At 41.9% G+C, this 15,963-nt stretch overlaps 1 protein-coding gene across 1 annotated transcript; it reads right to left on the reverse strand.

Annotated features, from left to right (window-relative positions):
- Positions 1-1,615: 1,615 nt before the first annotated feature.
- Positions 1,616-14,921, reverse strand: satb1a (SATB homeobox 1a). The gene is made up of 11 exons (XM_054606076.1): positions 14,597-14,921; positions 13,768-13,997; positions 13,497-13,673; positions 13,286-13,412; positions 11,678-11,801; positions 10,332-10,443; positions 9,341-9,879; positions 7,868-8,065; positions 6,111-6,266; positions 4,340-4,543; positions 1,616-3,573 (listed from the first exon to the last, which is right to left on the reverse strand). The coding sequence occupies exons 2-11, from the start codon at positions 13,982-13,984 to the stop codon at positions 2,677-2,679; spliced, it is 2,751 nt and encodes a 916-aa protein (XP_054462051.1). The 5' UTR covers positions 13,985-13,997; positions 14,597-14,921; the 3' UTR covers positions 1,616-2,676.
- Between the last annotated feature and the right edge of the window lie 1,042 nt (positions 14,922-15,963).

The raw sequence follows: 15,963 nt of genomic DNA on the forward strand, positions 1-15,963 counted from the left end.
TGCTTTTAAGAAATTTAGAAAGCATATGGCCATAGTAAATAACTTATAAAGATTCTGCCGGCAAAGCTACAGTATATCTGTATATTTAGTCAGTGAGATGGTCCGAAACAAACAGGATACGAAGTTGTGCATATTTACAATATCCCCCACCACCAATGAGAAATGAAACAGATTGAAGTTGAGGGCTCAACAACATGATGGTTAATTAAGACAGTTTATGGGGGACTTAATTGCAGGCATTTCTGTGGTCAGACAAGTCAAATGTATCTCAAGAGTGCTTTTATAAAACATCTGCATCACAAAGTGCTTCCAACAGACAAAAGATAGTCCAGAAAAAACTAAATAAACAAAAGCAAGAGGACGGTCGTGATACAAAAGCCACATGATACAAGGCAGCAGTCCATGTGAAAATATATAGGTGGCATTAAATAGCATTAATGAGTCAAATTTGTGCATTGGTAGTGGTGTGTGTGTGTGTTTATGTGGTGGTGGGGGTTTAACACAAAGCAGACATAATGACCATCATTGCCATTACCATCATCATCACAACAGGCATGGCATTTTGAGAGCGCCATTATCATCATTATTATAGCTAATATTGCTGATGATGAGGTTTTCATGTCCTCTTGTTGGCCCTGACTTAGGTATCGTCATGGAAACAGATGACAGAAAAAGAGCATGGCTTTATTGAATTACTCTATGAAGCTATTCTGACCAAATGGGGCTTGAATGTTGCACTGAGTATATTGTGGGAGACACAGATGAGAGTCAGGGGCAGAGAGGGGAGACAGAAACCTGGATAGAAATAGCAGTTGAGAAAGTAAAATAGTAAAATAAAAGAAGAATAAAAAGAGACTGAAGATAGAAAACACTGTCAGCACTGAGGGGCATGTGACTGTACCAACACAGATCCACTGATACAGAGAGGCCTGGTGATCGGCACAGAAGAATATTGTCTGACCGCCGAACAATGACAGCAGTTCACCAACAAAGACACAGTTATATAAGGGGAATAATCTTATTCTCTAACTTCAGTACAGACAGTGGACATCAGAACCATTTGTTTAATCTTTAATGGGTCCTTGTCTTAAAATAGCAGTCTGATAAATGAGCTTCATCTCTTATTTACTTGTTTCAAGAACTTTTCTAACATGATTACTCTCATACACCGTCCTAAATCCAATTCTATACATTGCCAACACATCCCAGCTAAATATTTTCAAAGTTTAAATGTCATCCGCTGATATATTGCTTCTTAAACAACAACCTTTTTATGGAGCAGAAAGCCAAAATAACACTATACCTCCCAGCTATAACAGCCTCTGTGTGTTCTTTCAGATTCTATCACATGAGTTTTTAAAACTGAATTTCTTGGTATAACTAAGTGTTTTTATGCGTGAGAAAAGTTTCCACTTTCTATTTGCATGCTAATTTATACAATTAAATGGAAGTTGTTGTTTTTTTTTATTAAAATTGATCTTCCAAAGTATTGGACTCTCAAAACATTTTCATATATTTCACACAGATTGTTTGTGAAATAAACATTTCCAACTGTAACAGATATAAAGAATGAACATACAGCACAATTATGAGTCCTTTTTTTTTTTTTTTTTTTTTTTTTTTTTTTTACAAATAAAAGTGCTTTCATGTAATTTCAACATTTCATGTACACACTGCACGGCTTCAGTCTTATATTTCCAGTCCACAATCTTTCTTCATGAAGAAACATCAAACATTGCGCTCTGCATAGAGCACGCTGTGTGCCTCTGCTTCAGTATGTAACTCAGTAGTATGTTAATCAGCACAATGTGACAACCACAAGATGTGTAAACATAAAACTCTCCAAAATAACTATTTAAGGGATTTATAGATTCATGCATCAATAGAAACACTGTATGTAAATTATGATGTGTTTAGGAGCAAATAAGATCTCAACACAACTTTGCGATTAAAGTTGAGAGATAGGAACATAAATGGACTCTGGAATTTGCAGAAGAGACATTATAGATGTCTATATGTTGATCATTTTTTGTACCTCAATGTTTTACCTTTTGATTTATTACACACTGTTGTAAAAAATGCACAGGATGGCCTGTCATTTATGAAAAGCTTAATTCCAAACAATATATATAATTTACGAATTCAACTATCGTTTCTTTTTAAACTGAATCAGGAAACTTGATATTTAATACAATGTGACAAAAAACAACAATGTAAGATACAATAACAGTTTAAAATGACTGATATATAACACATCGAAAAACAAAAAATAATGGCAATCATAAAAATAAAACAGATTGGCAGTTCCACTTTCTACAAGGCATTTCTGGCGTGAACTTTTCTCAAACTTTAGATCAGTCAACCAACTATAATTACTCTTTTTCAACAGTAATATCTTATCTGGGACTGTTTGTTCAGGGTACCATTCACACATATATCCACACAGAAACAATGTGTTATAACGTTATCTGCACGTACGGTCACAGTTATATTATGTCTCAAGTGCAGTATTGGTGCTGAAATCAATGGAGAGCTGACTAAGCTTTCTATTGCAGGTGTACTGTGTGGATATAAACATATTCAGCTTTAAGTCTTTCAATAGCATTTGAGGACACCCACCTATAAAATACCAAAACACTGTGAGTCAGTACTCGTATGTCACTGCATGGATTTGGGTTAGATGTAGCTCTCCTGCTCCTCCTTCATAGGACAGATGGTTTGAGTGCCGACGTCAGATTCATTCATAACAGTAATGTTGCTTGCTTCATCTCTCTTTGTTCGAGTCTCCTCCTCCACCTCCTTTTGTTCTGTTTCAGTCCTTCTATCACCTTCCTCCTCCTGTTCCTCTGCAGTTATGTCCGTCTGCGAGAGGTTTGGGTCCGTGCAGCCATGCTGTGTATCTCGACTCTGTTTTGGGCTCCGGCTGTCGTGTCGATGCCGGTCGTGATCCTGGCTGTTGAAGAATCCTCGGATGGTGTGTTTGGGCAGGCCCAGCTGAGCCGACAGGGTGTGGACGGCCTCCTCGTCTGGGTTGAGGCCGACGTCCTGAACGAAGCTCTGCAGGATTCCCAGTGCTTCGTGGGAGACTCTTAACCCCTCCCCCTGGACCTCATCTGCACCTTTGACCTCATTATCTGCCTCTGAACAAACCCTTACTCCGCCTCGGTCCTCATCCTTCACACCGGGCCACTTCATAGTGAGCTTTTCCATCTCCTCGTTGCTGTTTCCAATGATTTCATTAAATTCTTCTTCACCTACATTTCCATCCATCCCTTCCTCCTTGCTTTCTGTACCCTTGTCCCTCACCATACCTGAACAACCCCAGTCCCCTCCCAAACTGCTCCTCTCTCCCTGCTCCCCCTCAACCCAGTCCTTACCGTCCCCTCTCTCACCATCTCTACTGCCCCTGTCCTGCAGACGTACTCTAACGTGCCCCCAGATCCCCCCTGCCTCAGACTCGGCTGGTGACGCAGCACATGGTTGCCGTGGCGACAGGTGATGTCCTGCATCTGGCTGCAGGGGTTGATGGGGTTGAAGATGGTGTTGCTGTGGCAGCGGAGAGTTTCGTTGGTACTGATGAGAGAAAAAAGTAATTAGAGTAAAAGCTGTATATTGTCTTTTGGATTTTATATTTTCAACGCCAACGCATTTCCATTGTGTGAATGTGGATATTATTGTGTTAAACTTTAATGGTAGATGATGTAGAGTGAAGTATATATACATAAATATATTTTTATGATTTGAAGTAATAGGTCCATTTAAAATTTACAACTAATAACTGAATAATTTCACATGTGAAGTGATCTGTAATACAACCATCAAGGGTCCATGTCTGTTCAGGTTCTGAACAAGTACATATGAAGTCTTTCTGTCTTTCTTGACGTTAACTGTGAGTCTGTGCTTTAATCAAGGCATCCATCCATGCACAAGCTATGGAAGTGAAAGAAAACTAATCAGCCTCACGGATCATCGCTTAACGTGGTAATCATCTTTTTCTTCCTGACATTTGTGGCATTTAGCGTGCTGCTATCCCATTGGACACCCTAGAGATCTTTTGGCATTTAATGTGATATACTCTCTTTCAGATTGTAAAAAAAAATATTGAACTTTATTTGATCAGTTCTCTTAAATAGATTTTTTAAGTGCTTTACAAAATAATAGTTCAGGTCACAAGGACAGGCTACCCTCTAGAATATGATGATAGGAAAGTTAGAGGTAGTTATCTGCTTTTACTGCTTGTGCTTTTGTCAAATTTATTCCAAACTGCTGTTTCTATGGCTGACGAGCAATATCTACCAGCGCACAACAGTCTGTGCTAATCTTGTTTTTTCAGTCTCACCAGTGTATTGTCATTGCTGAGCAGTGTAAGCCTGTCAGCGCATTGCTGCTGTGCTGTCGTGTTGCTGCTCTCCTGCTCATAGATGGCGTCTCGTTCAGTCTGGGACAAGCTGAGGAAGCGGCGGATCATGCACAGATTCTCCCACAGGGTCCGGTTCTCTGGGTTTGGATCCTCCCTCCAACGCAGCAGCTCACACAGCCAGCCCTGCAGGAGGAACGGTAACACTTCACTCTATGTCTCCCTATTGAGCATAACAAGCAGTTTATCTACATTATAACACACTATAATGTAGATATAGTACCACAGGTATACATAGACAGACAAGATATCCATCTCTGGAGAGGTTTATGGGTGCAGACTACAAAATGGAACTGCTACTTGTTGTAAAGACATCCACTTATTAAGCTAAGCTAACCTCACTATGCAAAATGCCTCCAACAATTTTCCATTTCTAAGTTTCTCTGCATTTCACTCATTGTCACCCCCATAAACCCAATCTCATATTCATTTAGTGACTAATTCCAATTTAAGAAGATATACGTGGCAATAACTCCAATGCTGACGACTGAATTCAGCGTTCCCTTAAGTCTATAAACTATAAATTCCCAATGATTGATTCAAAATGGGTTAATGTTGTAAAGCAGAGCCAAAACATGACAGAGAGATTTATTTATTAGCTAGAATTGTTCCTGCCTCAGAAGGGAAGAAACTTATGGCAGATTGAAGAACGTAAAGCCAAGGTAGTTTGAGATTCAATGACTGGAACATGATTCCATTTGCAAGCAGGCTGATATGCACACACACAGATACACACAAACACACCGACACACACACACACACACACACACACACACACACACACACACACACACACACACACACACACACACACACACACTCACACTCACACACACACACACACACCTGGCTGTAGCCCAAGTCTAGCACACAATGCTATCCAGATGCACAGTGCAGATAGAACAGAGAGATCCAGCATGGCTCTGCCTGCCAAATAATATAGAGCGAGAACGAGAGAGAGAGAGGGGGGGGTAAAGAGAACATAGGCAAAGTAAAGTAAAGGCCAGCGAAGAGATGGAAAATAAACCTCAGGGGTTTTGGACCACCTGTCTGTACAGGCATGACCGCTGAATGACCTCCAAACATCTTATGATGAGTAGAGAGAAGGGAGAAAAAAGGGGAAGAAAGAAACAAAGAAAAAAGAAACAAAGAAAAAAAGGAAAAGTGAGATTTGGAGACGTACACAAGAGGAAGAAAAAGAGACAGCTGAAATCCCCCCATTCCATGAAGGGAAATTATCCTCAAAACAAAAGGCAATAACAAGCTTATGAGGCCGCCATAAAAATGAGAACAATAAACACTAGAATCATGCATGTGTGTATGTGTATTAGTGCATTTGTTTGCCTGTGTGTGTGTGTGGGTGTGTGTGTTTGTGGTATTGTGTGTTCATACATGTGCTCATGCAGAATGTCTATGTGCAGAAGTGGTGTGTACGGGTGCACGTGTTTTTGTAGGGCGACAATTAAAGCGATAATTTAGGACACAATAGCAGTCTGATGTACCGATGATAGTCCTCTGCAGAGTACAGCTGCTGGGTTGATTATCTGGGTTTCCTCCACACACACTCTTTACCCCTTAGTGAGAGATGGATTCATCGAAGCTAAATTTGAACAATCAACAACAAATTGTTTGCAATATGTGTGTTTAAGATTAGACATGTTCATCAGATTCACACCAGCAAGCAAGTAAGTACCTGACTCTTAGAGGCGGCGACCTTTGCGAACAGAGCCTGAGACACCTTGGCTCTCTTCATCTCGTGCTGGATGTCCTCGTAGATAGAAGCGCTGACATTGAGAACACAACTGTCTGTCCACAACCCTCTGTCTCCTGAAACGGGGGACAGTCGGGACTAAAAAGAGACAGAAAGACAAGCGAGCCACAGTGAGTGTCTCAGTACTGGGCAGCAGGTAAATTAATTCAATACAGATTGAAAACAATGCCGGCTTGGCCAGGCACTTTGTCCAACGAGTATTGTGAAAAAGGAAGCCGGTGAGCATTCATGTCTTTAATGTAACCCTATACAAAGGGGTGTGTGATCCGGGGAAGCAGCATGAACCAATACACATGATACTGCCTCAACATAAAGCTCCTCTTTTGCTGGAGAAGCAGCTGGCAACTTTGTGTAAATTAAAGCAAACATGTGGCAGTCTAGGGCTGCACGGTGGTGTAGTGGTTAGTACTGTCGGCTCACAGCAAGAGGGGCCGGGGTTCAATTCCCGGGCTGGACAACCTTCTGTGAGTTTGCATGTTCTCCCCGTGTCAGCGTGGGTTCTCTCCGGGTTCTCCGGCTTCCTCCCACAGTCCAAAGACATGCAGCTTAGGTGCATTGAAGACTCTAAATAACCCGTAGGTGTGGATGTGAGTGTGACTGGTTGTTTGTCTCTATATGTCAGCCCTGCGACAGACTGGCGAACTGTCCAGGGTGTACCCTGCCTTCGCCCATTGACAGCTGAGATAGGCTCCAGCACCCCTGCGACCCTTAACTGGATAAGCAGGTTACGGAAAATGGAATGGAATGTGGCAGTCTGCACCCTCTTCAGGTCAACAGAGGGAGTCAGCAGTGTAGTGCACAAGGAGGCAGAATGGAAATACCAGGAAATGGGCAGAAAAACAGTAGAGATGAAAAAAAGAAGCTGATGGAGGACTCATTAAAAGGCATGATAGGAAGCTAGAGTCAGTCTACTGCACTGACAGAGTTCATATCATCTTTCCTGCACTGCAGGATGGGAAAAATAAAAGATAGAATAACAGAAAAATCCATGTTGTAATTTGTTTTCAAGGGTTGGTTAGTGGGCAGTCACGTCCAATACTTTCAAACCTTTTGATTTAAATGCTGTTCTGTGTAAAATTATAAAAATAACAAGACAACATACGAACTGCTCTGTGAAGCTGATCTTTAAAAAAAAGAGTTAACATGCACACAGTGGCAATCTTCCCGTGCTGATGTTCGTCTGAGGCTGATACGAATTTAATTTGGAGATATTTGATAAAAAAAAGTACAGCTCTGACCTGATGATAACATTGTAAGATAGGGAAGGGGAGCATATATGTAATACCAAGTTTCTTGGCAATCAATCCTTAGATGTTAAAACATATCACTCAAAACCACAAATGTCTACCTCATGGTGCCGTTAGAGTAAAGGTCAGGGGTCTGTAAGCTTCACAACTTCAACGACTTCACAATGACTTCCTAATATGATGATTCATAATCTGTTGCTAATTATGTCCTTTACTTGTCTCTGTGAAATTAACAAAATTACATCACTGTTCTCTCAGTATTAGTACAATATATGCAAAAGAATGTCTTTCATAGCGGTTTATGTTTTACTTCCACCTAGCAGTACTACTTCTTTGATAGTTCAGTGCTCTTTCATGGAGAGAGACATTTTCCATTTAAATCATTTCCCAGCAGCATTGTGACTCTTTGATTTAATCACTCGGCTGGCTGACCTGTGTGGATCTTGGTGGCGTGTTATTGCAGCTTGGTATGAATCCAGTCAGGCTTCTGTCTTTCTCCTCCAGGTAGATGCGCTCCCTCTCAGCCTCCGGCAGCTGCAGGAAGCTGTACATGGCCCGCAGGTTGACCAGCAGAGACTGGGAGGCGTGTTTAGGGTCCTCCTCCTTTCGCAGAATCTCTGAGAGCAAGCCCTGGTAAAGGCACACACAAACACACATATTTCTTGATTGGTGTAAGGAAACAATAAACAAGGACACATGCATGCAATGTCAAATTCACTGCTGGATTGTTGGTGTGAAAATATTATGAAAATTATCTTAAGGCTATAGTTTATTCCTTTGCTGAGCATCTAAATAAAAAAAATCTTGCTGTGAAATATGGATCTTTCCATCATTTTCATGCATATATGGCAAATATAAAGTTTCTCAAATTCCTGAAGGAATTTAGCCAAAGCTCCTCATATCAGATCCTCTGGATCTCATTCAAAGAGCTGCGTTATCAAGTTCCTGTGGTTTAGTGTTTCACAGATGATACAGAGCCAGTTCCCCAGTCAGTGCTAAGAACGCCTGTAGAGCTAGCATTATTTCAGATTTCACACTGGCAGTAAAAATGAAAAGGGAGGAAACAGCCTTCTTATTCAAATCATGGATCATTTTTGGATCCATCCAGCAAATCCCTCCTTCCAAATAGATGGTGACTTTACATGAAATGACAAATGCTCCCCTCACTTCTATATGGCATCTTGGCATCATGCCCAACTTGGCTGGCACCAAAGCACCTTGGACTTGGCAATGGGGAAATATGGGGGTGGGTAATAACTAGCGCTGCTTATTGTGATGAAAATGATAATGACGGTAATAATAATAATAACAATGGGCTAAGCCTCTCCTCTGAGCGCGGGTGTGGTGGTGAATGTAAGATGATAGACAGAGATAATGTGGTATTTTAGTGTTAGAGGCGATGGCAGAGGGAGATATGGATACGAAATGAGGGAGATCAATGGAAGGAAAAAGGGAAAGATTAAAAAAAAAAAGATAAATTGACAATCAGAGGTAGATATTAAATAGATAGAGGGGCAGCCAGAGTGAAAGGTGGCAAGATGGAGGGACAGTGAGACAGAAGAAGAGGTAGAGATGGAGACAGCTTCTCTCCAAGGGCTTGTGATTAGTTGGCCCGGCAGCTGCTTCAGTGCTGGCACCAGCATTGTGCTGCAGAGTGCTGGCACAAACACACACACATACACACACACATACATACACACATGCATGGGGGGAGGGGGCACTGCGGCAAAGGCCATGCCAATGTGCCAACCATCAAACACACATATTCACAAAACACACTTACCTACAACCGCAGCACCGGAAAACACTTCCAAAAGATAATCAGCAGCAAACAGTTGCAACCTTTTCTGACTTTCAACACCTCTCATGCAGATTACAGACCCAGCCCCCCCTTCCCTTACATACCTGGGTCCTGTTAAAGGCCACCCGGGCAAAGATGGCCTGGGAGATGCCAGCTCTCTTCAGTTCCTCCCTCACACAGTGGTAGATTTCAATTGGCACATCTGTTGGCCCCACAGAAGACCCAGCCAAAGTCTGGGTTTGCGGCCCGGCTACAGGGCCTCCCGCTGGGCCACACTGTGCCTGCTGTGGGGCTTGGGAATCAGGGGTTTTGGAGAAGACCATGGCGGGGGGAGCTCGTCCTACAGGCGGGTGGTTGAGATACTGCTGTGGGGACGGTGAGAGACCCTGGCCAGCTAGCATGCGGCTAACAGCATACTGCTGGTTGAGAAACTGGGCCATCACCAGCTGCTGGTTGACCATTTGGGAGCTGAGAGGCTGGGTTACCAACCCCGGAGGGCGCAGGCCGAGGGGGGAGCGGCCACAGATGTTGGCTACTTCTCCATGCGAGAAAAAGAGGTTTGAGCTCTGATCAGCTGGGCTACTTGAGATTGACTGCTGGGTGAGGGTGATGTGTGTGGACTGGTCAGAGACGCTGTCAATCTCTGGTGCAGGAAAAAAGGAAAGCAAAGACAGATGTTCAATTATTAACACACCAGCTACTTACATTGTGTCCCAAATACGCACTAGATACTAATTTGAAGCAGCGTTTGAGTATGTGGTGTGTTCGCACTGGAAAAGTGTCAAAATGAAGTATACTCAAAACAGACAACATGCATAGCCTACTGAATATGGTTGATTTTTGAGTGTGCTGCAGACAAACATTATTCACCCACAATGCAATGCACAAATTAAACAGAGAGGCTGTTCAAAGCTGGACATTTTCAAATAAATTGCGGATGGCAGTGAGACAACCCTGGAAACATCTTAAAGTCTTGCACGTATTTTTTAAATTCTTGTTAGTATGAAATGGTTTGTCTAACTTCTAAAACAGTAAACTATAAAGATTAGTACATAGCATATACGCTATTTGCAGACTTGATTTAAAGGTCCTCACCCTTGAAGCATTTGGTCTTCTTGAAGTGCTTGTACCATCGTCCAAACTCGTGACACTTGGCAGCTGAGACATTTGCATAGTAGGTGCTATTTACAATAGATGATATCATACTCTGAAACAGAGGGGAAAAGACAATAGAAATTCATTACATTTTCCAAGCTCCCGCTATGGGCGGCCTGGGTGTCTCAGCTGTTCACACATCTGATATTAATGAACTCAGATCTGTGTTATTAAAAAGACCCCCAGGTAAATAGGATAATAAAGACAGATGAGTGCGTCAGTGTGTGGGCTCTTTTATGTGCACATGTAGAGCAAGTGTATGCATGCATGTGTGAGCATGCATGCGTTCATGTGTGTGTGTGTGTGTGTGTGTGTGTGTGTGTGTGTGTGTGTGTGTGTGTGTGTGTGTGTGTGTGTGTGTGTGTGTGTGTGTGTGCAATCAAACAAAACACTAGAGGTCATCAGAGACTAGTGCTCTCTGTCTGTCTATGTCACACACACAGTTTCCTCAAAGACTGTTCTGTGCAATCCTTACATTTGATAACAGCTTTCATCTTCTCATATTTATTTTAATCTGTTTCTTGCAAACAAGAGAGGGGGTAAAAGGAATGATAGGAGAGAGGGAAAGAGAGAGAGAGATGGGGGAGGGAGGATTGGTTAGTATTAGATCTGCAGAGAAGGATGGAATCTGAAGACGAGAGGGATGGTTAGCTATTTGTAAATGTCCCTCCGGCGAAATAACAGATAGACTAAGTTGATAATAATGAATATTCATAAAAAGGCCTTCCCCAAATACTGCATGATTAATGTGAAATTATTTCTGCAGTTGTGTCTGTAGTTGCTTGATTAAACGATCAAGATCTTAAAGCCAGATTTGTATGTTATTGCTGAATCAGTCAAGAATGCAGTAAAAGCTAAATACCAAAGAGGGGGAGTGATAGATAGACAGAGTGAGTGAGAGTAAGACGGCGGGTGAGGCTGGCAGACAGATAGAGTGACAGGCAGACAGGCTGGCAGTTGAAATAATCAAGATAGGCAGCGGCCCAGGCAGGAAGGCTTTTTAAGAGATAGCCATCTCTCTTTATCTGTTTCTTTCCCCCGCTCTGCCCCCACACCTTATCTACCTCTGCATCTGGACTTCCTGTCTTACTATTGGACCACACACTTCCTCTGCCTCATGCGTCAAAAGAGGCAAAAACAGCCACACACACATTTGCAGGGCATGGAAGGGCAAGGACATTACATGCACAGTTTGAACTTCTGTCCAATTTCTCTTCTTTTCTCTTCTTGTGTGCATGCTCTAAGTGTGTGTGTGTGTGTGCATGTGTGTTTGTGTGTGCATGTACCTGGGAAAGGGGGCACTCCTTGGCTAGAGAGCTCTGGTTCATGTCCTTCAGGAGCTCCTTCAGAGCATTTCTCACTGTGGAGTGACTCCACTGCTCAGGAGGCAAGTCCTCCAACTTGGGACAGCTGGACAAAGAAAACACAAATTATAAACACGTCGAATGCATACGTTTGATAAACTAAAGGGGTAGTCCAATAATTTAGTATTGCACTTCCATCAAGTTAGGGAACTCAGAATTTACAACCTGACTTTTAGTACCCACAATTGTTTAAACTCCAAAAACACCGGATCCTACGAGTCCCATAGTTAAACTCTGAAATCTTTATTACACCCTTATGACATCATTAGGGTTATTTGTCTGATTCAAGAAATCTCCCTTGGAGACACAGAAGACAGACCAGGGTCCCCACTCTTTTATGGATTATCTAGCTGGTATGATAAACAGGAATTGTGCCTACACTAATATGTTCCTCCTTGTGGAAGTCTGATGTAAAAGACTTAATAACTTATCTACAATATCATCTCTTACGTGCTTAGAAATTCTAACAAATTGATCACAGAATAATATAATAATAAAAACGGCCAAAGATACCAGACAGGGAACCCTGCAGAAAAATGTTTTCAAAGGCTGACTAGTACTACTTGTGACTAGTAAACCGAACTTCATGTGTGAAATTGGTGTAGTAACCCTTTAAAAAGAAAGTCTCCCCGACACTTCTTTACTTGCTCATATGGAGCAACTCTGAGTGATTGGAAGGCAGGTTTCAAGTATAAAACCTAATCAAGGGTGTGAATGAAAGTCTGGGCTGTGGGGGGAAACTAAAGCACTTAATAAATTAAATGTATAAACTCCTGTGCATACGCTGAAATCATACATGATGCCACATCCTTCCTTCTTTGAGCCAAAGCCTTTTTTTAATGGAAGACATGCTGACATGTCACAGTAGGAAAAGCACGGTCTCGGGTGTAAATAATAAAATTAATGATGTCTGAATTCAATTATGCTGCTTCCATCATAAATATTATTAGTAACACCTGTGTTTTTTCCTTTTTTTCCTCTTTTGAAAAGAAAGGCATATATTAAAGTCTCTGTTGTACCTTCTGATAATACGTATTCTATGTCTAATGGTTGATCTGACCCAAGACCCAATTTGTAGCACAACTAAAGGGCTACTGTCAAAAAAAGAGGACACTGATTATTTAGAAATTTCACCCGAGGAAATAACTTTTGATGATGTCATACACCATTAAAATGCTCATCAATATTCATTGCAATAAGCAACTAAAATCTCTCGTTAAACTTAATCTAATGGCATTAAGATCAAATAAAATAAAAGAGTTTAATCATTCCCTGCTGGGTCTGATTTGGTCCATGCCCTTTGGTTATTTTATTTTATTGATACAAATTAGAGATGGCAGGTGGCACGAGTCTTTCTCAGGATGCACTGAGCAAAATGCTGAGAAATACTCAACCAGTCCTGAGTCCATCGCTCACATTCACACATACAGATAATTGAGTGTCTGTAGACTCCACACAGACAAGACGAGGAGTATAACCTGAATGTTACTGTAGACAGACATATTCGTAGATGTGATGCCAGCCTCCTACCTGCGCAGCTGTATTTTAAGGGTGATAATGTGGTGAACATCCTGGAGCATATCAGCCACTGTGGCGTCAGGAGCATCTGTTACACAGGACAGAGGCACCGGGTTCCACCTGCCCACCTGGATGAGACCTGAACACACACGCAAATGTGAAGAAATGTGAGAAAACGGTGGACTTGTGTGATTGACTCTCTGTGCAAGTTAATGTCATGTACCTTTGGCCTGTGCAGCAGAGCTGTGTGAGTAGCCCAGTGTCAGCAGGGCCATCTCTATCAGCTGGTTAAACAGCAGATCTCTCTTGACCAACACAAACTCAGCGTGTTCTTCTCTCCTCTCTCCCTCCTGAGTGCTTTCCTTGTGCTCCACCACACAGAACACCGGCAGCAGGCTCCCTGAGGTGATGGAAAGGACAGCTATTAGACATATCGGAAGACACGTGGGAGTCATAATCACTGTACTGAAAATATCACATTTCAGCCTGTGTACCTTTGCTGTGCCAGCTCTTGCTCTGTGACCTCACTGCGGTGGGTTTCTGGGCCAGACAGGGGGTTTTGGCCACAGGACTCCCCTGGCTGCTCCTCTCCTGGGCCGAGGGTCCCGCTCCATTTTGTTCCAGTCGAGCCAGCTTGGCAGGAGGCGGACGGGGGTCTACAACGGGATCACAGCCCTCGGGTTTCTTGGCTCCATTACACAGGGCATCCATCTGTGGTATTACACTAATACAGAGACACAAATGCTTAAAAATCAAACAGTGTATGAGATACCCTAATACAAATCCATCACATTATCTTGATAAAAGCTCTGTGGTGATCAACGGTGAGTTTATGAAGCTTCCTATTATGTTCCTGAAAACTATTCCATATATTATAATAATAAGTAGATTTTGCATGACAAACATGTTTTTTCATCAGGGTAGAAAAAGGCTACATGCATAATTTCTTGACAGTAATTAAATAAAAGCATACATAAATACAGCAGGAAGTATATTAGTAGCCCTGGTGAGTGTCTAGAGAAAGTGAAACAAAGCTGGTTCAGTTATTTATAGTTCCGCGTCTAACGAGAAAACTAGAAAAGCACAATTTGTATACACACACACACACATACACACACACAGATCTGAAGGATATCCGGATCAGTGATAGTGGACGACCTTCAACCAGATGCAGCGATTAGGACAGCCCTCTGGTAAATCCGGTAAAAAATAAAAAAAAGTCCAGAGAATGATGGAGCGCAGTTTCCCATAATAAACCTGCTGTCATCTCCAGACGCGCCAGTGACTCAGTTCATCACCAAGTTTGATGGAGAAGAAACCAACCTGTTTCAGTCGGCACAACGAGCATGTCCGACCTGCCATCATACCCGGCTGCATCCATACGAGGTCCTCGCTTCCATTGATCTCCAGTTCAAGGAGCAGAGCCCTTTCTGTCGGCTGTCCTATCGCACTAACCTCCTCCTTCACATGGACAGTATGTCGTGTTTATGTCGGAGTAGTTCCCCTCTTGGTCCCTCCTTGTTCTCCCACCGACAAATGGCCTCAGTGCAAGTTCAGAGCACCGGGACCTGCTGTTACTGTGGATGAAGCTCCGGGGAGAGAACAATGCACGGCTCGGAGCTGCTGGAGTACATCCCCTATCACATTATCCGGCTACAGCACTGACTGGGACAGCAGTTGTTGGTTACACTTCAAAGCCCTATGAGGGAGGGAGAGAGAGAGAGAGAAAGAGGAGGAGAGAGAGACTCACTCACACACACCCACACGCAGACTCATAAATACTTGGACCCAGCTGCATTAGCATATGGTGTAATAATGAATTCACTAGTGCGCTCCGTAAATGTATTAAATGTGACAATTGCGCATAAATCTATTTATTATTTTCTGCCGCATGCTGTGCACGCACTTATTATTGTCTGTAGGGTATTGGAGCTCTCCATGGTAACAGACTGGAGCAGGGCAAGGAGGGACTGGATGACTGATATTAAAGTTTGAACGTTGATGTTTTACTGTCACAAGATTATCTATGGCTTATCATCTAGATTTAGATCATTACAGTTTTGATTCTATGCAGCAAAGTTCTATATCCCATTGCCATTACAGCCTACATTGTATTAAGTACAGCAAATTGCAGTAGCCTATAATATCTGCCTACTCACTATACTATACAATACTATATTATACTATACCATAGTAGCCTATAATATCTGCCTACTCACTATACTATACAATACTATATTATACTATACCATAGTAACCTATAATATCTGCCTACTCACTATACTATACAATACTATATTATACTATACCATAGTAGCCTATAATATCTGCCTACTCACTATACTATACAATACTATATTATACTATACCATAGTAGCCTATAATATACTATACCATAGTAGCCTATAATATCTGCCTACTCACTATACTATACAATACTATATTATACTATACCATAGTAGCCTATAATATCTGCCTACTCACTATACTATACAATACTATAGTATACTATACCATAGTAGCCTATAATATCTGCCTACTCACTATACTATACAATACTATATTATACTATACCATAGTAGCCTATAATATCTGCCTACTCACTATACTATACAATACTATATTATACTATACCATAGTAGCCTATAATATCTGCCTACTCACTATACTATACAATACTATAGTATACT

The sequence above is a fragment of the Anoplopoma fimbria genome, chromosome 10 (genome assembly GCF_027596085.1).
Source record: "Anoplopoma fimbria isolate UVic2021 breed Golden Eagle Sablefish chromosome 10, Afim_UVic_2022, whole genome shotgun sequence".
In the NCBI taxonomy this organism is placed as follows: Eukaryota; Metazoa; Chordata; class Actinopteri; order Perciformes; family Anoplopomatidae; genus Anoplopoma; species Anoplopoma fimbria.